Source organism: Diceros bicornis, chromosome 4 (genome assembly GCF_020826845.1).
Source record: "Diceros bicornis minor isolate mBicDic1 chromosome 4, mDicBic1.mat.cur, whole genome shotgun sequence".
In the NCBI taxonomy this organism is placed as follows: Eukaryota; Metazoa; Chordata; class Mammalia; order Perissodactyla; family Rhinocerotidae; genus Diceros; species Diceros bicornis.
The window spans coordinates 44,081,157-44,104,389 of NC_080743.1; the positions used below are offsets into that span (position 1 = coordinate 44,081,157).

At 36.9% G+C, this 23,233-nt stretch overlaps 1 protein-coding gene across 6 annotated transcripts; it reads right to left on the reverse strand.

Moving 5' to 3' along the window:
* Window positions 1–2,149: 2,149 nt before the first annotated feature.
* DRAM2 (DNA damage regulated autophagy modulator 2) lies at window positions 2,150–23,180 on the reverse strand. 6 transcript variants are annotated; one of them, XM_058538774.1, is made up of 8 exons: window positions 23,081–23,180; window positions 16,420–16,564; window positions 12,640–12,707; window positions 11,247–11,386; window positions 6,261–6,438; window positions 5,113–5,195; window positions 3,619–3,711; window positions 2,150–3,091 (listed from the first exon to the last, which is right to left on the reverse strand). In XM_058538774.1, the coding sequence occupies exons 2-8, from the start codon at window positions 16,548–16,550 to the stop codon at window positions 2,984–2,986; spliced, it is 801 nt and encodes a 266-aa protein (XP_058394757.1). In that variant the 5' UTR covers window positions 16,551–16,564; window positions 23,081–23,180; the 3' UTR covers window positions 2,150–2,983. The 6 variants fall into 6 exon arrangements, with proteins under 6 accessions (XP_058394757.1, XP_058394755.1, XP_058394756.1 ...); XM_058538772.1 differs by lacking the exon at window positions 23,081–23,180 and adding an exon at window positions 17,642–17,712; XM_058538773.1 differs by lacking the exon at window positions 23,081–23,180 and adding an exon at window positions 17,636–17,711.
* Between the last annotated feature and the right edge of the window lie 53 nt (window positions 23,181–23,233).

A 23,233-nucleotide genomic window follows, 5' to 3' on the forward strand; every position in this document is an offset into this window, starting at 1 on the left:
GATTTTTCCTTTGTTTCCAGTCTGTGCTATATTCTTATCTTCCTAATAACTTAGTACATTCTTTCTAAAACCAGCACTTTGGCTGGTTGAAAAGAGGCAAGACGTACATCACAATTTACAAGAATGCTAATAAGCTGATATTTACTGAACTTCATTTCACAGTGTGACAGGACACTGCAGAAGACATAATAAAAGCTGTCTTTCTCTTTCACAAATCCCTTGAGTGTTTATAATATATGACACTATTCTAGAAATATACAATTTAATCTTAGTAACTGGAATGAATAAAAACAGAGTTCCTAAATTACACTAGATCTCTAATTTGATTTTCTAAAAGCTGATTAAAAGTGGATTAGTTCAGCTCCTTCTACCATGTAATTCTGCCATCTCCTAAGATCTTGTCATCAACATCCAACGGGTAGAAGGAGAAAAAATTAGGAAATAACATTCCTGTTTTTCAAAATCTTAACATCAAAACAGCAAACACATTCATTTCATTTACGTTTCACTGGCTAAAATTCAATCTCTTGCCTAAACTTAATTGAAAGAGTGGGTGGGAAATGTAGTTTTGTGTACCCAGGGCAAAAAAGAAATAGATTTTTCACTATCAGTTCACAGGATCTGCCAATTTTGTTACCTTAAAACCTCGTATTCTTAAAGCTAAACATTCAACACAAAAATGTTGATAGAATTAAAGAGAAACGCCTTGTCCATTCATCCAAGCTACTGTATCTGAGAGCGTAGGCAAGGCATATTTTGAAAGAGGGTATGGTTGTCGTCCATTACTTTAGCCTTGAGGTGAGAGATGAACACAAATTCAAAATTTCTCTTTATTTATAATCCCTTTTTGAATCTATTAATATTTTCAACATGTGTTATTTCTTAGGGTAAAAGTTTATTGGAATTAAAATACTATCAAAGTAATATTTTTGTCATCAAATAATTTCTTTAATGTCAGTATAAATCTCTAAGCCTAATATTCTAGTACGAACATATAAGTCCATGTTCTTCACTATGCCATCCTCCCAGCACAATTTATAATCTTATGAACTTTGATTCTATCAATTTCCCTCTCACCATACTCTGGTCCTTCACAACTTGAATTACAGCTTCCTTGATGTATAACAATCATGCTTGGATGCTATTTCCCAGGTGTGGTTGCACCATGATTTTCAGAGCCATGATAAAATTTTTTTATAGTTTGTATCCAAATTTTTTTCTAGTGATGCCAGATTTCAATCAATGTTTATTGAAATCTCTCTCATGTTCACTGCCAGGTGGGAGGAGAACAGTATTTTATTCTCTTTTCTGTCTTATTAGTCCAGTAGTCTTCAGAAATATTATTTACAGAGTTCTATATCTAGCAACTTATTCCCAATTGAGATCTCTGGTTGCACCATATAACCATTTTCCCTTAAATTGCTCCCTCTTGCACTTTAAACTTGTTTTCACTATCTTTTATTCTGGCTATGGAACCACTTCTTCCAAAAAAAATAAACCTGGGGCTGGCCCGGTGGCGCAAGCAGTTAAGTGTGCGTGCTTCGCTGCGGCAGCCTGGGGTTCACAGGTTCGGATACCGGGTGTGCACCAACGCACCACTTGTCAAGCCATGCTGTGGCGGCGTCCCATACAAAATAGAGAAAGATGGGCATGGATGTTAGCTCAGGGCCAATCTTCCTCAGCAAAAAGAGGAAGATTGGCATCAGATGTTAGCTCAGAACTGATCTTCCTCATAAATAAATAAACAAACAAACAAACAAATAAATAAATAAATAAATAAATAAACCTTGTTAATCCTCTTCAAAGATTCTTTTGCAAACCAGTTTGTCACTGGGCACCTTCTAGCTGAACATTTTCTTCTTTTGAATAATATCTGTGATCTGTTAACCATTCTTTATCTGCATAGATAGGGATCCAAGTGGAAGCTATCCAATCACTTGTATGACCAGAAAGAGAGAAAATTGTTTTGGTGGATGCATGTATCACAATTATTTTGAACCTAGTTTTTTTGGATTGCTTATTTTGTCCTTTAGAATTTGGGTTCTACAAAGATCACATCCTGTTAAAAACGCTCAATATTTGCCTATCTAAGGCTACTTATATAAGTAATTATAATTTGCTATAAATGAGAATCTGTGAAGCTCTTGACTGCAGATTAGGGTGGCTTTTATTTGATATTAATCATATCTGCTTTTATTCACAAACTTATCAGCCTTGTGTATGAACACTAACCCTCATTTTATATAAAACACAATTGAAGTAAATCTACCTATAGCTACTTCTCTTATTCATTAGTGATTAAAATTACAGAGAATAAGCTTGATGAAATGATTTCAAGCATGTATAATAGACCAGTTAGCATATTATCTGGCCTTGTGGCAGGAATCAAATTAATACCTTTAGAATCTCTTGTGCAAAGGTTAAGCAACGAAACCACTCCCATGAATTCAGGTCTGCTTCCCTCTATAGACAGATTCCAGAAGAAACAGATTTTATAAAGACTATAAGAAATATATTAATCTGGTAAAACTATTACTTCAAAACCCAATTCTAAAGGAGCTGCTGAGATATGCTGATTATTTGAGGTTGTGGAAAATGTTTCTCATAAAAGTGCTCCAAACAAAACACGCTTTACATTGATTTACAAGGTGTGAACAGCTGGGTTTTGCAGACTGCTTGGTGCACTTCTGGTTGTTTCTCTTAAATCAAGTAGAAAAAATCTACAATGCTGTAGTCCTTTGGTTTTATTTTCTGGGGTAAAAAAAGTATAGGCATAAATGTTTTTACGTGATCCTCTTGACGATATCTTTTAAAATAACGTATCAAATGGCTTAACTCATGTCTCTTGATTATCAGTATTCTTCAATGTCGCTGTCAGTCTTGATTAATTGGTTGAAAATTTCAAAGCAGAATAAGTAACTTGGAAGAACATTTTCCCAATCCCTGAGAATCATAATCATCACAGAAATAGTTTATCCTTTCATCATAAATCTCTGGAAAGTAGCCGTGTTCGTTCATTGTTAACAGGGCAAGGAGCAGTGTCATAGAGGGTTAGTCCATGTAAATTGGCTTCCACCCGTAAAGAAATTTTCTGGAACAGAAAAGAAAATTACATATAGAAGTTTGCTCCTTAAAGACATATCATGTCTTCAATATGTTCTGCAGACTATTTTTTGTGATTAGGAATGTAAATCAATTCTAATGAGTAACAGGAGTGAGACAGCTATTATACAGCCAAAGCTATCATCTGTACTACCAATAGAGCTGGGAAAACCAAACTTCGCTACTCGGAAGTTTCTCGTTTTTCTTTGGTTTCTATGAATAATCAGTAAAACTAAATGTTGAGGATGGTCTACGTAAACGCAGACAGAATTGATGAAAATTCTGCAAAAGAATTTCTGCAAATTTTATTGTTTTACGACCCTATTTTCAAAGCTGAACCTCACTAGCAATACACTACTTCTCCATACACAGAACAGTTCACCTGAGAAGTTATACTTTTGGCATCACTGCTTATGAAGTTAATTTTTTAAAAAGGCTGGAGACTTGCCAAAGGAAGTTCTGTTACTCCATCTGAAGGAAGTCTGACTGCATACATCTAATTCTGTCTTTTCTTACCTGAAAATCACGGATATAAGTCAGGAAAAAACCAAAGAAGGAAAATGACATAGACCATTCTGCTGCAGTAGTGATCACATGAAGCACATAACCCTTGAGTGACAATGCAAAAAAAAGAATAGTTCTGTAAAATTTCATTCAAATGATCCATAATTTCTCTCAAATAAAAATTCTATAATTCTTATTAACCAACCTGCCTTCTGAAAATCAACCCTTGATTTATTGAACATATCTGAAGAATTAAAGGCAGACATTAGGAAAGTCTTCCTAAATGATCTAGCCATTGTAGTTTCATCTTTGTTCTTGTTAGAGCCGTCCAGTTGATTCCGACTCCTAGCAACCCTGGGTACAGCAGAGTGGAATGATGCTCAGTCTTTTTGCACTATCCTCTCACCTTCCAGTGCTATATCAGACAATGTTCTGTTGCTATTCTTAGGTTTTCATGGCCAGTTTTTTCAGAAGTGGGTGGCCAGGTCCTTCTTCCTAGTCTGTCTTAGTCTGGAAGGTCCACTGAAACCTGTCCACCATGGGTGACCCTGCTGGTATTTGATATACCGCTGGCATAGCTTTCAGCATCACAGCAACTTGCAGCCACCACAGTATGACAACCAGTAGATGGGTGGTTGGGTGGTTCCCTGACCTGGAAACGAACCTGGGCTGTGGTAGTGAGAGCATCAAATCTTAACCATTAGACCACCATGGCTGGCTACTTTCATCTAGAGCAAACAAAATTTCCATTTGAATAACTAAGACAGAATAGGAGAACTCTATAATCAAGAAGTTACTGCCTTTCCCAAAGCCATAAGATGCATAAAATGCCACTAAAAAAACTTTAAGTAAACAACGCTCATACTAAACTTAGTGTTATTTTTGGAGCCTTAAATAATATATGGATTATAATTAGGAGAATCAGGTAAATTATTTCAGTCATTTATTCTCACAAACATGTCCGAGCCACAGCTGATTCTTTAAAAATAATTTAAAATAAAATGTCACCAAATGTTTTGTGAGAACAGATGAACTCATTTTATTTTCTATTTAGTATATGCTCCTCCTCTTTTTTCCTCAGGATCAAAGATGCTGTCTCCATTCAGAGATCCACATCAGAACCTGAATGCAGAATCTAAAATAATAAACTTCCAGATAACAAAAAGTGGAGGAAGACATCGTTTTAATTTAGACAACAAGTATTCTAATAATAAAAGATCTCAGTTGGGTATATTGTATGCTATATTCATATTTAGAGTAGTCAATTTCTGAGAAAACTCTTTGCCATCCTAATTCTCTTCATGTTTTGAAAATGTCCACAGGTCACAGGTGATAGGAGAATATGTATAGTTCTACATAAACTCTATCATATAGAGAAAATAATCCTAATATATAACTGATTACCAAAAAAGCTTAATTTCAGTGATGAAATGAAAAACATATGAAAATCAACCAAAATAGTCATCTGTAATATAAAACTAAGTTTTAGATACTCTAAGTTCTTACTTTGTCCTTTGGGTTCCAATGGAGTTTTTCTACTATATCAGTGCCAAAAGTGCCATGGTACAAAAGTGATGAGCAAGTCAGCACTATAGAAAAAGTAAGTCAAGGAAGAATCTCAGAGAAGACTTGTTTAAATTAGATTCAAAACAAAAGTCACTTTAAAGGTCCAAAAAAATTACTCACACATTTGTTCCCAAGGTCCATATCCACTTTCTTAAAGATTTCCTGTTACAAGGCAGTAGTAGAATTTAAAACGTGCCCAGAGCATTACTATGAAATGGTTCATATGGTTAATCCCTCTTTGCTCAGTAAACTAGCAGCTGTATCATAAGCCTCTGCTACATAATTGTTCTCAGGGAAGGCATTAACTCATCCTTCATATCTTTGAAGTGAGTACAGTAATCCCCCCCTTATTCAAGGAAGATACGTTCCAAGACCCCTAGCGGATACCTGAAACCACAGATAGTACTGAACCCTATATATACTATGTTTTTTTCCTATACATACATACCTATGATAAAGTTTAATTTATAAATTAGGCACAGTAAGAGATTAACAATAATAACTTCTCTTTGGTATATCTGAATTGCTAGCATCACTACTCCTGCACTGTGGGGCCATTATTTAGTAAAATGAGGGTTCCTTTAACACAAGCACTGTGATACCTAGACAGTCTATCTGATAACCGAGATGGCTACTAAGTTACTAAGGAGTGGGTAGCGTATACAGTGTGGATATGCTCCACAAAGGGATGATTCACGTCCCGGGCGGGAGGGAGCAGAATACTCAAGATTTCATCATGCTAGTCAGAATGGCATGCAATTTAAAACTTATGAATTGTTTATTTCTGGAATTTTCCATTTAATATTTTCAGACTATGGTTACAGCAGGTAACTGAAAGCACAGAAAGTGAAACCACGGATAAGGGGGGGACTACTATATGATCAAGCCAAACATTATCTTTGTTCCTAGCTCAGTTACTGAGGTCCTACCCAAAATTTGTATTTCATGTTTCAAATCTTTTAATTTAGAGTTACTAACCCAAGAATCTCACTCACGAAAGGCCTACTTACAATATGCCAACACTGTTCACTTAAATTTTGTTATTCAATTCCCTTCTAAGTGTAGCCACAATTTATAGCAAAGGATACTGCTAAATGCACTTACTCCACACCAGATAACCAGCAGCAGTCTGACCCAGAAGACTTGTTTGCCATGAATTTTGGGCTGCATTTGGTAGGAAAGGATGGTCTGAACAAACATATATAATGAGCCCATACCAAAGGTGAGCACAGCTCCACATACATGTACAGCAAAAAACGTTGTTTTCTGAGAGGTAGAAAGAAGAAATAAGTAAATAAAAGAAACTCAAAACACATCGCCAACACAATATGTAAAAGCACAAGCCAGTGATTTCAATGGGACATTCCCTAACTGGAAAAGCTCTGCAGATTCTACAAATTACTTCCTGAGGTAATTTTCTTTCGTCATACTCAGCATAACCCAGAGGATTACAGTAAAACCGAGTTATTTCATATGCCACTACTGAAAACATGACAATAATTAATCATTTACTCATTTAATAATATGTTTGTTTATTTGGGTGCCTCACTGTTCTAAGCACTCAGATACGTTATTGAACAAAACAGACAAAAACTTGGCCCTCAGAGTTTACATTCAAGTGAAGGAGCACAAACAATAAATAATAAACTTCAGAAATAAGTAAATTCTATAGTATATTAGATGGTGATAAGGGTTATAGAAAAAGAGCAGTGCAAGGTAAAGAAGATTAGGATGGTTGGGAATGCTGGGGGTAGAGAGCTTCAATTTAAACCTAATTTAAATCTAAAAGCAATGTAAAGACTCAAGAAATTATAACATTTTCCCTTGGCTCTAGTTTGATTGGTTTTGATAACTTATACAAGAGATTACCATAAACTGTAATTTTCTTCTCCTTTACCTTACTTTTGGAAATCCATCTGCATTTTTTACTATATATAACTCCTGCTTAAAAGTGAGGACAGTAGTTCTCCAAAAATTCTATAATCAAAGACTTAGTTGAACCACTCTATTTTTCTAAACTGATGCTGCCAGTACGTCATTTGGCTGAGAAGGTACTGTACAGCACTTGGCACAGAGGGTATGACCAACACAACAGAAGAGAGGTCAGGGCGGGGCTCCCTCCTTTTACAATCAGCTGAACTAATCCACAAGCAGAGTCCAATTTCCTTAGTTGAAGGTATAGGAAGTTTCTAGTATAAAGAAGTAAAAGATAACTTATTTGCCAAAGGCATTGGCTTCTTTTTGGAGAGAGAAAGGGCTACCTGAATATGGTTACAACTGGCAATAAGTTATGAGCATCGAGAAGGGAAAAATAATTGTTATTACCACTATGGGTAACCAAAAAAAAAACATTCAGCACCCATAAAACATAATACAAAATGCTAATTATCTTCTTGCTTTATAATTATGTGAATTTATCTATACATATGGATAAAAGCTGGAAAAATACAGGCAAAAATGAAAATAACTAAGAGCAGGAATATAGGTGAATTTTTTCCCCTTCAAAATATTCTCACATATATTGATGAAGTTAAATACAGACATAGCCTGGTCAATGTCCACTTGTAATCAACACACAGTTCCATCAACAAAATCCTGTGAATTAAAAGCAAAAATAAAGAATGGAGAGCATTTACTACTATATTTTTATAATTAAAATAAAGGTATATAAAACCAGTTTTAACTGGCAGTACTTTTGCTTAATATAATTATGTATATAATATACAAATATAAATCATATAAATTATATTTTGTCATGTACAAGAGCATGTTTGTGCTAAGTACCATGTTAGGTGCTGAAGATACAACAGTGAACAAAACCATTGTGCTTATAATTAATGGAGAAATATATCAACTAAAAAATTTAAAAATAAATTTAAAGAATCATAGATATAAAATTAAGACTATAATAAGTGCTATAAAGAATTAGTTTCCCGAGGCTTACAGAATACAAAAAAAGAAAACTTGAAATATATTGGAGCAAGTCTGTTGACAGAAAAAACTTCCCTGAGGAAGTATAGTCTGCACTGAGATCTTACTTAAAGATATAAAAATCTATTTAAGGCTTGGGGTTGTGGAATGTCCAACAGGAGAAACAACATATGAAATGGAGTAAAATAAACTTGTCTTATTTAAGGAACAAAGAAAGGCCTGTGTTAGGTACAACAGAGACATTAAGAAGGGGAATGATGCAGAACAAGGCTGGAGAGGCAGACAGGAGCTAGATCATACACGACCTTTGAGTTAATTAAGCAGTTTGGCAGTTTATAAAATTACTGTTTCTCTCTTGTTGTATCCCTTTTCATGCAACTTTGGACTTGTAGAGCTTTAAGCAGGGGTATAGGGAAACAGAGTGAGATATATACAGTCATGCACCACATAATGACATTTCAATCAACAACGGACCACATATATAACGGTGGTCCCATAAGATTACTACCATATAGCCTAGATGTGTAGTAGGCTATACCATCTAGGTTTGTGTAAATATACTCCGTGATGTCCACACAATAATGAAATCGCCTAATGACACAATTCTTAGAAGGTATCCCCAACGTTAAGCATCACATGACTATATATATTTCCAAGATTACTTTGGCTGCAATATTAACGGGATGTAAGAATGAGTGCAGAGGAACTATTAAGGAGGCTATGGCAGTAGTTCAGATGAGAGATGATGAAAGCTAAATTGGTTGAGAAGGAGATGGGAGGGAGAGAAGTGGAGATGGAAATGGAGAGAAGCAGATGCTTTCAAGAAATATTCAAGAAGTAAAACCAAGAAGTCCCTACTTTAAAACACAGTGCTAGCCTTTCCTCCAAGTCAAGCTCTATAACTGTAAACCATTTATAGACCTGGTTTGTGCATAATTTTTCTCATATGATTCAACTAGAGTTTGTCTCTGCAAGAGAGAAGTGGGAAGAGGAGGAGCAGGCAATGCATTCACCACATTAAATAAGTAGTAAAAGTTTATATTAGAAAGGAAGGAAGAAAAACTGTTTGATATTTGGGTAATGCTATAGGGTTTGCTTATAAACAGGCCCCAGCAATGAAGCCATCAGTGAAAGATGTAGAGGACATTCAACAGGCACAAAGTTGTATGAAAATAGATGTAATCAAGAGAGAAAAAGTAATCTAATTTAAAATTACAAGGCCAAGGGGACCCCTGTGGTGAAGGTGAATTAGAATGAAAGCTGAAAACAAAACATCAAAGAAAGTATACAAATATAAACTGTCTTCGTAGGTGAATGAGATAAAGGTAGAAACGCAGCTTGCATGGGTGCTATCAGGAGCTGCTCCTACAATTTACTGGGTTGTGTAAACAAATATCAGTTACTAATAGAAGTAGTATGTTAAATATGGAGGTGACTTTGGGATTCATTTTTACCATACAGCAATGATACTGTTAAACTGATCAAGAGACAACTGGAGCAAAGAATTAACTATTCATACACTAAAAATTCCAAAAAACATATGTTTAACACTGAGCTATTAGAAACCAATTAGAGAAGGCAGGACCCTATTTGAGGCAAAGACAGCTAGCTAGCTGTCCACCGAAATTTGTGTGTCCCTTCCAAAGTATACAGTTGCCCCAGGAGCTGATGCCCAGCAAGACTACACTTCCCAGCCCACCCCTCCATGCCCCCCTTTACATCTCACAAATGAATGTCAGTGGAATGATGTGAGTTACTGCCAGGTCAAGGTTTTTAAGCAGTAGGTGTGATTTTAAGAAGTAGGTGTGATTTTAAGAAGTAGGTGTGATTTTTGCATGTTCTCTTTATTTCAGCCAACTAGATGCAGAACACAATAAGGACTCAGGGAATGGCAGAGCCCACAGACGGATAGTGTAGGGGCCTTAAATCATTGTGGGAGGAAAATCATCTATCACAAGAAACACCTGCACTGGATGCACGTATGTAGGAAATAAACTTCTATTGTGTTAAGCCACTAAAATTTGGGGCTTTGTTACAGCAGCAAGCACTATCCTAATATCTACCTGAATTATAGGGATTACTAGTATTAACCATTACTAAAAAAAATGAAAATTAGGAGAGACCAATCAGAAGCATTATAGGAATGGAGAACTTTGAATAAGAAGAACGGAATATGCCTATATATGTATACTTTGTATGATGAGTGTGTGTATGTCCGAATAGTTATTAGATGTCTAAATAGGTTATCAAATGTCTAAATTGAAACTTTAAAGACTACACAGAGATTCATCAAAAAGCACCATATGCCCAGGATGCAGCTGATATTACCAAAGACTCATCAGAAAGAATGTCAACAGAAAGGAATGCGGAGAGTTTGAGAATATTTGGTGAAGGTCGACTGCTGCTATAACATTGAGAAAAAGCTGGAAGAGCTACAGATCCTCCCTTTACTTCCTCATATGTGGTGCTGGGCACCTAGGAATTCAGGTGATAAATGGCAATATCTAAACAAGAATATAAAATAAGTAACTGAGTATAACTTATTAGGCATATTAAAAAAAATTTTAATTTTAGTTGTGTCACTTATAATTTACATCAATTCTCTCTGGTCTTGCAGTAATCTCCAATTATAATAGTAATAGAGTCTAATAATTGTCCTGTGGGTCCCCAAAAAAGTTAGAATAACTTATACATGTTCCAGAGATTACTGAGAAGGAATTTTTCTAATTGTGACTGTAGCTATTTCTAAAAGAGTCAAATAATTTAAAGGCAGTGGATTCTATTTTATTAAGGTAAAGAAACAATAACAGCATGTAACTGAATGTTTCAGGCTTCCTTTTTTTTTTAATGTGAGGAAGATCAGCCCTGAGCTAACATCCATGCCAATCCTCCTCTTTTTGCTGAGGAAGACTGGCCCTGGGCTAACATCTGTGCTGATCTTCCTCCACTTTATGTGGGAGGCCGCCATAGCATGGCCTGACAAGCCGTGCGTCGGTGCGCACCCGGGATCCAAACCCGGGCCGCCAGCAACGGAGCACACGCACTTAACCGCTGCGCCACGGTGCCAGCCCCTCAGGTTTCCTTTTTTAACAGGTATATCTACATACTTCAGGAAAATACCTCTGCTGGGCTAAGACACAAACCTGGAAGTTTGCCACAATAGAAAGTCCTAAACAACTCAGTAATCCAAGCACAAGGCCAGCCTTGTTTAATCTGATGATACGATTCTCTTCAGGATTCAGAGCATGAACTTGCTTATAACGAACATAAATGGTAGCAATGCCTGGGAAGAGATAATCCGGACAACAACAAAGTAATAAATAACCAAGGAATAAAATTGCCATTAAAAAGTTCACAAAGGTCATGCCTATCCAGAAACACACATTTTCCTTTTAAAGTTAATCTGAGAGAAGAAAAAAACAGAAATAGCTGTAGATTTTAAAAAGCTTTTAAGGCTGTATTGCGGAACTACTGATATCTGTGTGACTTAGCAAGTCATTTGCCTCTCGTGGGCCTCATAGTTACAAATATTTAGGACAGAATTTAAGAGAGAAGTTTGATGTTTTCTGAAAATCTCTAATGATGTGTTATATAAAACACAAAATATTCTACATGATTAACATTAAAGTCTAAGTAATTAGTTCTAGAATATGGATAAAAATGGGCATAGGCAAAAAACACCAAAAGATTATTTGCCTTACTCTCATTTCAATTTATTTCAAATTACTACAACTTGGCTCAATTACATATAGCAGTCAATTACATGGAAAATAACCCCACTTTACTATCCTTATTAGTCAAGAAAGGGCTAGATCGAATTTTCCATCGCAAAAATATTGCCAAAGAACTTAGGAGTGTAGAAAACGTAACAGAGATATGCTTTTGTAGACATGTTTTTGAAGACTTTAGTTATAAGATGAACTTCTGTACATTCAATCATTTTCTTCACTCCAATTTTTGACCCGAGTAAATAATAAACATATGGAAGAACACAAATATTTAAAACTATCAATTGATGGAAAAAAACAACATTTTAGTAAGCCATTAATAAAAATTTGGTTCAAAAAATAAATAATGAACAGGAATATAAAATACTATAGAGCACTCCTTTTCTGGGCATTAGAATATCACTCAAAAATCAAAACATGGTTCCATCACTATTCTCAAATAAATTGTTTACCCTAAAGGAATTTAAATTGGGGCTAGTGTGGTCAGTGTGTTTATAGCTCTTTCTCCTCTACTGGTTGCTTAAGAAATCCACCGAAGGCCTCAGGGAATATTCAGTTATACTTTACAACTTCTATTCGCATGAGTAGTCAAATAGCCTTATAGATATTTTTTTAAAGTTCATTTCCATAATTTAGCATTTCTAGAAATTGTTTTTCTTTTAAAAGCAACATATCTGTGATCAATAATTTAGTGATAACATTCCCTCAAGTATAACTAGAAAGTAAAACCAGTAACACATAGTGTGTAAAGAATAAAAGGGCAATTTAGCTACTAATTTTGATTGTTAAAACCACCCTCATTACTTACATAAAACTGCGGCGATATTTAACATGGCCCCAAACAAGCATTTTTCTGGAGCTACTGTACCAGTGTCGCTGAAAGAAAAAAAGAAGGTGCATGGATTTCTCACACTAGATATACACATGGTACGTCTTCTGAGGGATAAGAAATAATGTAGGTTACTTCAAATCCTTTATTTTTTTATAAATCCATGAGTTTAACTCTTACATAATCTTATAATTAGAACATGACAATTTGAGCTCACAATATTTACCTATTCACTTTTTTCTCATATCACTTAAGATTGTTTCTTTTTCACATAATAGAAATCAATACAAATTGATAAAAAAGCTATCCTTGGCATGTTAAGGTTCTATTACTGACATTTATCAGTCAAGCAGCTGTATTTATCACTCACCTGAAAATTCCCTAAACACTACAGGTCCTTTCACAACTCTGTCTTTTGGCATCTGTTGTTGAATCTGCCTATAATTCAATTAACACTTAATTTTCTGATTAATTAAAAAATATTTATCAGGGCCGGTCCCGTGGCCTAGTGGTTGAGTTCAGCGTGCTCCACTTTGGCGGCCTGGGTTCACGGGTTCAGATCCCAGGCATGGACCTACGCCATTCATCAGCCTTGCTGTGGCAGCAACCCACATATAACATAGAGGAAGACTGGCACAGATGTTAGCTCAGGGCTAATCCTCCTCAAGCAAAAAAGGAGGAAGATTGGCAACAGATGTTAGCTCAGGGCGAATCTTCCTCAGCAAAAGAAAAAAAAAATTTTTTTTAATTTATCAAGCACCTACCATGTGCCAGACAACATTTTAGGGATAGGAATACAGTGGTAAGTAAAAGAGACAAAAGCCTTGTCCTCCTGGAGCTTTCGTTTAAGAACAGCTTTGAGTCCCCTCCTCTCTATAGCCTTGGCTAACTCCTCTAGCAGAATGCTGACTTATACAGCATTCTGCCCTGACTTCTATTAATATCACTTATCACACTGTATTGCAATGTATCTGTCTACATGCCTGTCTTTCAGGGCAGTATGGAATACACAGATCCAGATTAACAGCCCACCATTTACTAACTGTGGAACTTTAGGTACGTAATTTCCCTAAGACCGTTCACTGTCTGAGAAATGGGGCTATTAATTCCTTCCCAGCTTCATCAGATGAGCATGAGGAAATGAAACTGTGGTAATGCATGTCAAGTATCTAGCATAGTAGCCGGCACATGGGAGACGGCCCATTAAATGTTAGTTCCTTTCCCTTCCCTCAAATTACTGTAAAGATTAAAAAGACAAAGTCTTTAGCCTCAAATTGAAGTACTATAGGGAAGAGATAATAAAGATATCAACTAATACAACGTAATGGGAACAAAAAAGAAATGGAAAGTCACATCTGGTAAGGAATCAATAAGATTTGGTGAACATTTGCATTAGGAGGTTTAGGAAAAGTAAAGTATCAAATATAAATTCTAAGGACTACTCCCTTTGACCCTAAAATGTATCTTTGGATACAAAAGACTTTATTACTCATTCATCATCTTCAGGGAGTGGGGATTATGTTTTTTTTGTCATTGTTGTTCCTTCTACCTTTCAAGTTTTCAAGAAAAATTTGTATTATTCTTATAATCAGAAAAAAACCCCATCATTTTCATAGTTGTATTCCAAATGATGCTCCTGTTTTGGATTACCCCATAAATAAACAACAGCATGCATTTCCAAGATTGCTGGCTAAGTGCGCTCTTTCCTTGGCGCTGGAACAGAATGACATAAACTAGCTTACAAGTGAAAACGGCCATGCCCATCACCTCATCAGCACAGCACTTCAACCCAGTGGTCATTGAACTATTTTGATCACACACTATCAAAAAAAAATGTCTGATCATGTAACTTCAAAATATATGTATTTATTATATTATTCTTATTATCTATTAAATATAAGTTTAAATATTTTGAGATTAAAAAATATACCTAGAAGTTCTATTAATTTCTTCTCATACCCCAGTGGCTAGTTTCACGCACCTTACTTGGGCATCCACTACTTGAACCAACTAAGAGAACACCTGAAGCTCACTTGCAGTGGGAACTGTCTTTGAAGTAAAATTTGCATTTGGTTATGTCCTTTGGATCTATTACAATTAAACCTCTTAGATAGGGTCTATGAACTGAAAGGAACTTTGCCGAGTATCTAGTTTAACTTAATCATTTTTCAGATGAAGGAAATGAGTCTGAGAGAAGCAAAAATAAGTACCATTGAGTTTAAATATATTAGAAAGTTGGAGAAAGATCCCAGGGTAATACTATTCAGTTCATTAGCAGAAAAATAGAGAGGCAGAAGGACAGGGATAGAAAAGGAAGTGTCCAGGGTACTGTCTATCAGAAAATCACATGAGGTACCATTAGAGAACTGAAACTCTGAAAAAGAACTCAGTGATCTCTTAAATTATTAAAATCTCTTTTAAATAAAAGCAGACAAGTTCTTGAAGGGGAGATAAAAATGCTGAAGGACTCTCACGAATCTTATATATGTATCTTCTCTTGGAGTTACTAAAGAATGAACTGGCTCCTTAAGCTACCTGTTCCTCTAGCAGAGTGGTAAGCAGTGGTGATTATCTATCAAATTATTCCTAGAATTGGAACCTTAAATTTTAAAATATCTTTGGGTTTTGTAAATCTTCCCAAAGTGCACCCAATTTGTTGATATCCTTTGAGCCATACTATAACATTGTGGAAACAACAAATGTAGATGGTAATGCCCTGATCTCTTCTCGACATTTTAAAAAGATAAATTTAGCCTTTTGGTTTATTGTCCTTTAAAAGTTTACTATTTTCTGTGTTGGAAAGGTTATTTTTCAGAAGGTAAACAAGTAAATAAATGAAACAATTACAACAACAATAAAACAAACCAAGCTCTGGAAGGAAATCAACCAACCATTAATCACCGGGGGGGGGGGGGGGGGGGGGCAGAAACGAAGGAGGTTGGAAGAGACTTTCACTTTTTATTTTTATAATCACTCCAGTATAGTTTAAAATTTGTTATAATAAGCACATATTGCCTTTATAATTGGCAAAAAAAGAGGGTTATGGACATAGCACATGCAACTGAGTACCCACACATACATCATTAGTAGTCTTGAAATTTCAAAAATATTACCAATAAATTTTGATACTGAATGTGTCAGAAAGATCTAGACAACATGGCATAAAGGGTAAGAGCCCGGCCTATAGAGTCAGATTGCCCAGTCAAACTGAATCTTGGTTCCATCACCTACTGAGTTGTGTGCCCCTGGACAAATAAATAACATAACCTCCCTGGACCTAATTCTCTCCTCTCTCAAATGGAGGTAATAGTTCCTACCTCAAAGGGTGGTTGTAAGGATTCAATTATTTAAGATCTGAAGAATGCTTAGAACATTATCTTGTACATAGTTAAGTAGATTAATGTTTGCCATTACCATTATCTGTAATATTCTATTATTGTTTACAGCAGTTTTGAATTTTAAGAGGAGAATAATTCCAGTTCTATCTTCTGAGACAACCTCAAACAATTATTTGGAAGACAAGGCACTAAAGTGTCACAATTCACTAACCAATTCAGTAACTGAATCTTACCCCTCTGTCTCCACATTTCTCTATCACACAGAAAGAGCCAAATACAACTTCCTTTTTATGCTCCTTTTATTGTTGTAATGTCAAACATAAAATTTGAATTTTAAAATGTTCACATTAAATGTTGGCTTCAATGCTAAAACATGAATGAGACATAAACATTCTCCTATAAAAGAATACATTTCACTGACCTGATATAAGGCAAAACAGGGTCAACATGGTGGAGAGTTATGGCAGTAATGTATGAAAATATGAAAGCAGCAGCCGTCCAAATCACAAGGGCTGAAGGAAGGAAACTGAGGCCTTGCTGAAACCACCACATCTCAAACAGGTCTTCTGAAGTAGAAAAAACAAATTAGAAAAGATTATTCACAGGTGTTTCATCTATTCTACTTTAGCCATCCACTCCCACAACCTTGTACTTATCACTCGGAGCTGTTCCACTTTTGAAATCACCCCCCACACCATCTAACACCTGCTCTCCTTTGATTTCTCAGTAAATGGAACGAAGATTCACCCACTTGCCATATCCAGAAACCTTCTTTCTTCCCCATCTTTCCTCACATAATCAAGTACCAAGTACTGTTTATTCCACCTCCTAAATTTCCTTCAAATCTACCCCTTCTCTCCATCTTCACTGCCACTACCCTACCTAAGCCACCATCATTTCTTGGCCAGATTATTTTTATAACCTCCTAAATGGTCCTCCTTTAGTCTCAACCACAACCAATCTAGGCTCCACCCTAAAACCAGAGTGACTCTTCTAATTCTAAAATACCACTCTGACCACCTGATTTTCCTACAAAGAATCTTTCAGTGCCTCCCTTATGACCTTATAAATTGTCTTTCCTCCTTAACATGGTCTATAAGGTCCTTGCATTGTCTGATCTCTACTTACCTTTCTACATTCATCTTTGGCCACTCTGTCTGTTCCCCATTCCTTGTTCTAGCTATCATCAACTTCAGCATCATTACAAAAGCAAACACAGTGTTTACTCTGTGTCAGCAATGTTACTAAGCACCTTAAATGCATGATCTCATTTACTCCTCTCAACAGAACTATAGAGGTTAAGAGAACTGCCCAAGAACATAGGGCTGGAACATGGTAGAGAGAGGATTCAAACTCAGGTAATTCCATTCTAACACCAATCACTATGCTATACTGCCATAGCTAACTTTTTCCAGATCTTCAAATGTGCCAAGCTCTCCTGTGCATCTCCAGACCTCCATGCTTGTTGTTCTGTCTGGATGACTAGACTACAATGCTTTCACCCCTCCCTCCCCACTACCACCAGTTAACTCCTACACATTTTCAAGTTCTAACTCCTCTAGCTTCAGCTCAGTGTCCCTGCTTAGCTTCTAACAGCAACTTTTACTTCCCCAACCAGGACACACATCACACTTAACCATTACTTGTTTGGTTTTATCTTCCTTCTAAACTTTAATTTCTGTGAGAGCAGGAACCGTTTTCTTCAACATAGTCCCAGCTCCTACATGAGGGAAAAAAAAAAAAGGCCTAAATACACACATACTACACATCACCACGTTCTCCCTTAAATTCCAGACTGAGGACGTTGGTAAGTCATAATGAGTCACTGTGAATTAGAAAACATTAATGTATCTTCATGCATTTAATTTTTTAAAATAAATACAGAAACACTTCCAAATTACACGAAATTACTCCTATGCATGTGAAAATAATTTCATGTTTGGGAGAGCATTTTCTCATAGTTTGATGAAATGAAATTTAGTATACCCCATGAACTTTGTAAAACTTACAACTCTTATCTCCACAATTCTCCAATGTGCTCAACTTCCTCATCTCAGACTGACCTTCCAAATATGAAATCTCAGCCATTTTTCACTCGTACTTGTCATCTACTCTGATCATCTGACTTGTTGCTAAATATATACATTTAAATCTTGCTAAATAAGTTTATTTTCCTTTACCCCTACAGCCACTGTAATAGCCTTGATTTGAGTAATTTCCTGCCTGAATATATCATAATCTCTTCTGTTCTTTTTCCCTTGTCAGCCCTTAACACTCCATCAGAATTTTTTTCTTCATCTATTTAGTTAACTATGACAATTTCTTGACAAGTTCCTATAGTGCGTTCCCCAGCATACATTTCTGGGACAATGATTCTCAATTTTTATAAATTTTGAATTACTTCTAAAATTTTTAATTTTTCATCATTCAACTCTTTAAACATTATTTTAATTTGTTTCTGATAATTCTAATCTAAAGTCCTTAGGAGTCTAGTTCCATAGTTTTTGGTTCTGCCAACCCTTGCAGATGTGTTTCATGGTTTTTGACTGTGAGCTCATATTTGGATGATCTTAATCTGGAAGTATTCTAAAAGGTTTAGATTAAGGGTGAATCATTCCAGGGAGGATCTATATTTACTTCTGCTGGGCACTCTGGCACTTTACTAACCTGGGCCAACTTGAATTTCTTGGCTTCTGGGGTTTTTTAGATCATGTAGATACGTAAATTTGAACCTTAAATCTGAGTGATGGCAGACCACATAGTTTCAAGTTCTCAGATGGTATCTTGATTTCCCCACCTAGAGCTGTAGTAAAAATGAAAAAATTCCTCTGTGATCTCTCTTTGCCAGGAAGAAGATATTTTTTCTAGCCCACTTTTCACTGAGAGTACAGACTTTTGAGGGTACTGGCTGAATTTGATGGGAGGTGGTTCTACAAGGCTATGAGCTGTACAATTTCAAGTGGAAAATTTTTTTTTTCTTTTTATGAAAAAGTCATCCCCTGAAACACAGGCACCATTTACACAAGCTACTATGTGAATGATGCCTCCTGGAGTTGCACACCTGGGAGATCAGAGGTGTACAAAGGCGTATCTATCTCTCTACCCTGGGTGGGAAGCAGGGGGAGCTATCATCTGCCCCTAATTGTGTTTTACTTCTGCTATCAGCCAAATGTCCCCAAAAGAGACATACTGCTAGTTTACTACTCTGGTTTCAGCTCTATCTTTGACTTTTTAGCCCTGGGATTCCCCTTCCCTTCCTACAAGACTTGCCTTGCATTTAAAAGCTAACAGAATTTATTCAGTATTCAGGTGTTTTGGCAAGAGAGATTTTCAAAATATTTTGTCCACTCCATTGCTAGAAGCATAACCTCCTCCTCCTTTAATCATTTTTGCACGTCCAAATCCTTCCTATTCTTCAAAATTGAGCTCAAACACCATCTTTCACACACAACCTTCTGTAATCCCTTTGCATCTGGAAACAAGCACCCCCTCCTCTGAGAACACTTGATTTGCATATCTCTTACAGTTCAAGATCTTCTACAGTATGAAAATTTGGGAGGTTGTCTTCAGTGGATAAAATCCTTGATGAGGGACTCCACATCTCTACCTAAGTATAGCAAAGAGCCTTGCCCATAGTAATCACTCAATAAATATTTGTTGAATGAACAAATAGGCAAAATCAAATCCTCTTACCCCAAAAAGGTTCATGATTTTCCTATTTCAGTAAACAGCGTTACCCTTTTTTCAGGTCATCCAGATTCTAAGACCTCAGAGTAACCTTAGGTTCTCTCATCCAAAGCCCTCACATACTGTCAGTAAGTGATGGCCATTCTACCCCGTTATTTACAACCACTCTGCTTCCCAGTTCCCTGTGTAAACACTCAAGCTTCTTTTCTGACCACAACGGTAGGAAACTAGGAATCAACTATAAGAAGAAAATCAGAAAAACCACAAATATGTGGAGATTAAACAAAATGCTACTGATCAACAATTGGGTCAATGAAGAAATCAAAGGAGAAATCAGAAAACACCTGGAGACAAAGGAAAATGAAAATACAGCATGCCAGAATTTATGGGATACAGCAAAAGCAGTTCTAAGAGGGAAGTTTATAGCAATGCAGGCCTATCTCAACAAACAAGTAAAATCTCAAATAAATAATCTAACAGTGCACCTAAAGGAACTGGAAAAAGAAGAACAAACAAAGCCCCAAATCAGTAGAAGAACAGAAATAATAAAAATGAGAGCAGAAATAAATGAAAGAGAATAAAAAAAAATAGAAAAAATTAATAAAATCAATTATCAATTCTCTTGGCCTAAATGCTTTTCTTCTTCCCCTCCAACCATTCTATATGCACTGCCAAATTAACATTCCTAAAAATTCTTCTGCTCAAAAACTTTTTTTTTTATAAAATTGTGTGAACTTGGGCAAGCTTTACTAACATCTCTGAACCAGTTTGTCCTTTGAAAAATGGGAATAATATTACTGGCAAAGGCTGCACTGTCCAATACAGTAGAGACTAGCCATATGTGGATATCTAAATTAAAATTTCAACTGACTAAAATAAAATAAAATTTAAAATTTCAGTTCCTCAGTCATACTGGCAACATTCCAAATGCTCAAACGCCACATGTTTCTAGCAGCTACCATATAGGATGATGAAAATATACCATATAGGACTGTGCTGGATAGTTACTGCAGGGATTGCACTGATGCAGCACAAGGAAATAACCTAACACATTGCTGATACATAACAAATAGTAGCTTTTAGTACTAACTGTTAAATGGTCTAAAATAACACCTATTTCATACAGGTTTATTCAAGAACTAAATGAGATTATACATGTAAGATACTGTCACAGGGGGTCAATAAATGTTTGTTCCTCTTTCAGAATGTAAAAGATGAACTACCTGTTTTACAAGTTCACAAAATATCAGTCTTCAAATCTGCCCAAACCTGCACCTTTTGTAAATCCTAAAATCCACATACAAATAAAATAAGAGGTGGTTTCAACCTATTTGCTTTTAAACACGTACAATTTCAAGACAATGCACCAACACTGTTCATGGGCAGAACACTATGCTATAGCATTATTCACAGGTTATTTTTTGTGTGTTTTACAATTATGTTGTACCATCTAGAATTAAATATTTTAAATCTAGGTATCAATTTTCTCATACTTTCTCACATTAGACACCTTTCACTGATCTCAAAAAGGATAAAATAAAAGGAAAAACACTGAGTTTCCTCCTATAGAAGGACAGACAAAAATGATAGCTTATTATTAAGCAAAATAAAGCGTTAACTAGTCCATGTGATGCAATGGAAAGACCACAGCTGCGAAATCAGATTTATCTAAGTGAAAAATCCTAGCTTTATCATACCCCAGCTGTATGAGTCCAGGCAAGTTACTTACCTTCTCTGAGTTACAGTATTCTAATCTGTAAAGTAGCCATCTAAAGTTGTTCCTTAGAGTAGAACAGAATAAGCATACAATATAATAATGAGAGCTGATTTATCAATTCTGTAAAACCATAAGCAGCCACAACGATGGGAAACGCAACACTCAATTCTTTATATACATGAATCATCTTGGATCCATAGCTCCTTAGGCTCTGAGAGTTCCAGTTGTTTAAACTGACAATTTAGAAGAGAAGCGGGCTTAAAAGGGCTTACTACTTGGCTAATGACAACGGAGAAATTTCAGTGCACCGACTAGGTGAGGAAAACCATTGCCCATGTATTTTCACATTGGAAAGTTGGAAGCATGACTGGCTAACTGCCAACCAAGCAAAATTAGAATTTAAATGGCTAATAATTTAACAACCTTTCAAAATACTTGAAAATATGCAGGAATAACCTTCAATAGCAGTTAAGAGTGTTTAACAAAATGTTCTTGCATCTCTCACCTATCTTCTCTGTTTTCTTTGAGGATCCCTGAATCAGAACTGTAATTACAATTTTTAAATTTCTCAAATATTTAAATGCCACTGGTAATAAGATGAATTCCTTATGCTGTCTCCTCTAAGTGGTGACTGCTAAGATACAAGAAGAAAGTAAATTCTGGATATCCAAGTGAAGAGGGAAAGCCCTAAGCTTCTTTAAGAGGTGCACAGAACCATCAGGCCCAAAGCATAATAGAAAATGGTTATTTTTCTAAAGTCTAATTTAGCCTCCTGACAAATGTAATATTCTTGTAATGGTTAAATCCTAAAGAGTCTAGAAGATTAAGTAACTTTTTTATAAGTTGAATCAAGTGTTACAGGGAAAGAAATGGTGGAGAACCTGATGATGCAATGCAAATTACAGACCTGCATTTGGGTACTGATTTATAAATTAAAATTTGAGAGAACCGGAAAAACCATTTCCGGGGTGTGTTCTGTTTTCCAAATGTATCTTAATGTAAAGCACAGCTGTGAGGATACAAAGGACTTGCCATTTACCTTTCAGTAAGGTAAATTGGGCCCACTCTCCCGCGATAGAATTGAGCACAGCAGACGCGAGCTTCGTGTAAACACAAGGTCACCACAGATCTCAATTTCAAACCTCACCCCCTGTCTCCCCACCAAGGAATGTGAGCCCAGGAGTGACAACTGGAACGCGTATTCAACCGCAGCTTTTGTGGGACCGGGGCGAAGGTTCTCGGTAACCGCTTAAAACAAAACAGGGAATTATTTAGACCGCTGCCTTGTTCCCGAGCCGCGAAGCACTCTGACCAAGATCTTTGCCTTGGGCCGGGAAAAGATGCGGGAGGCGGAGCTTGGGCCGGCTTGGGAAACGGGGGTAGCGACGGGAAAGGGAAAAGAGACAAGGACGGCGACCGAAAGATGAGACGCGGAGCACCCGCCCCCGCCCCCAGAGACCGGGCGCCCGCTCGCGGCTCCAGCCACCACGCCGTCCCTCTCCCGTGCCCCGCACAGCGTGGCCCCTGGAGGCAAGGCGAGCCGGCACGCGACACGCACGCCCACCTCGGGGGTGGGAGGCTCCGGGCTGCGTCCACTTCCCCGACCCGCGCGAGGCCATCCTCAGACGCACACACTTAGAGCCGGCCAGGGTCGGTCCACGTCCCCTTTCCGGCCTACCTTGCTTGGATGAGCCCGCTTGTGCTGGTGGCCGGCTGGACGGAGCCTGCCGGTTGGACGGAGATGGGCGGGGCCCTCGGGGCGCGCTCCCGAGCAGCCAGGCTAGGCCCGGGGCGCGCCTACTGCCCCGAGGAGCGCGCCCGCGCCGCCGCT

Coding starts and splice junctions, on each gene's coding strand:
- DRAM2 (XM_058538774.1), bottom strand. CDS start 16,550: ATGTGGTGGTTTCAGCAAGGCCTCAGTTTCCTTCCTTCAGCCCTTGTG. Junction 11,387..12,639: donor AAATATCGCCGCAGTTTTAT/GTAAGTAATGAG, acceptor ATCTCTTCCCAG/GCATTGCTACCATTTATGTT. Junction 3,092..3,618: donor CTTATATCCGTGATTTTCAG/GTAAGAAAAGAC, acceptor TTTCTGTTCCAG/AAAATTTCTTTACGGGTGGA.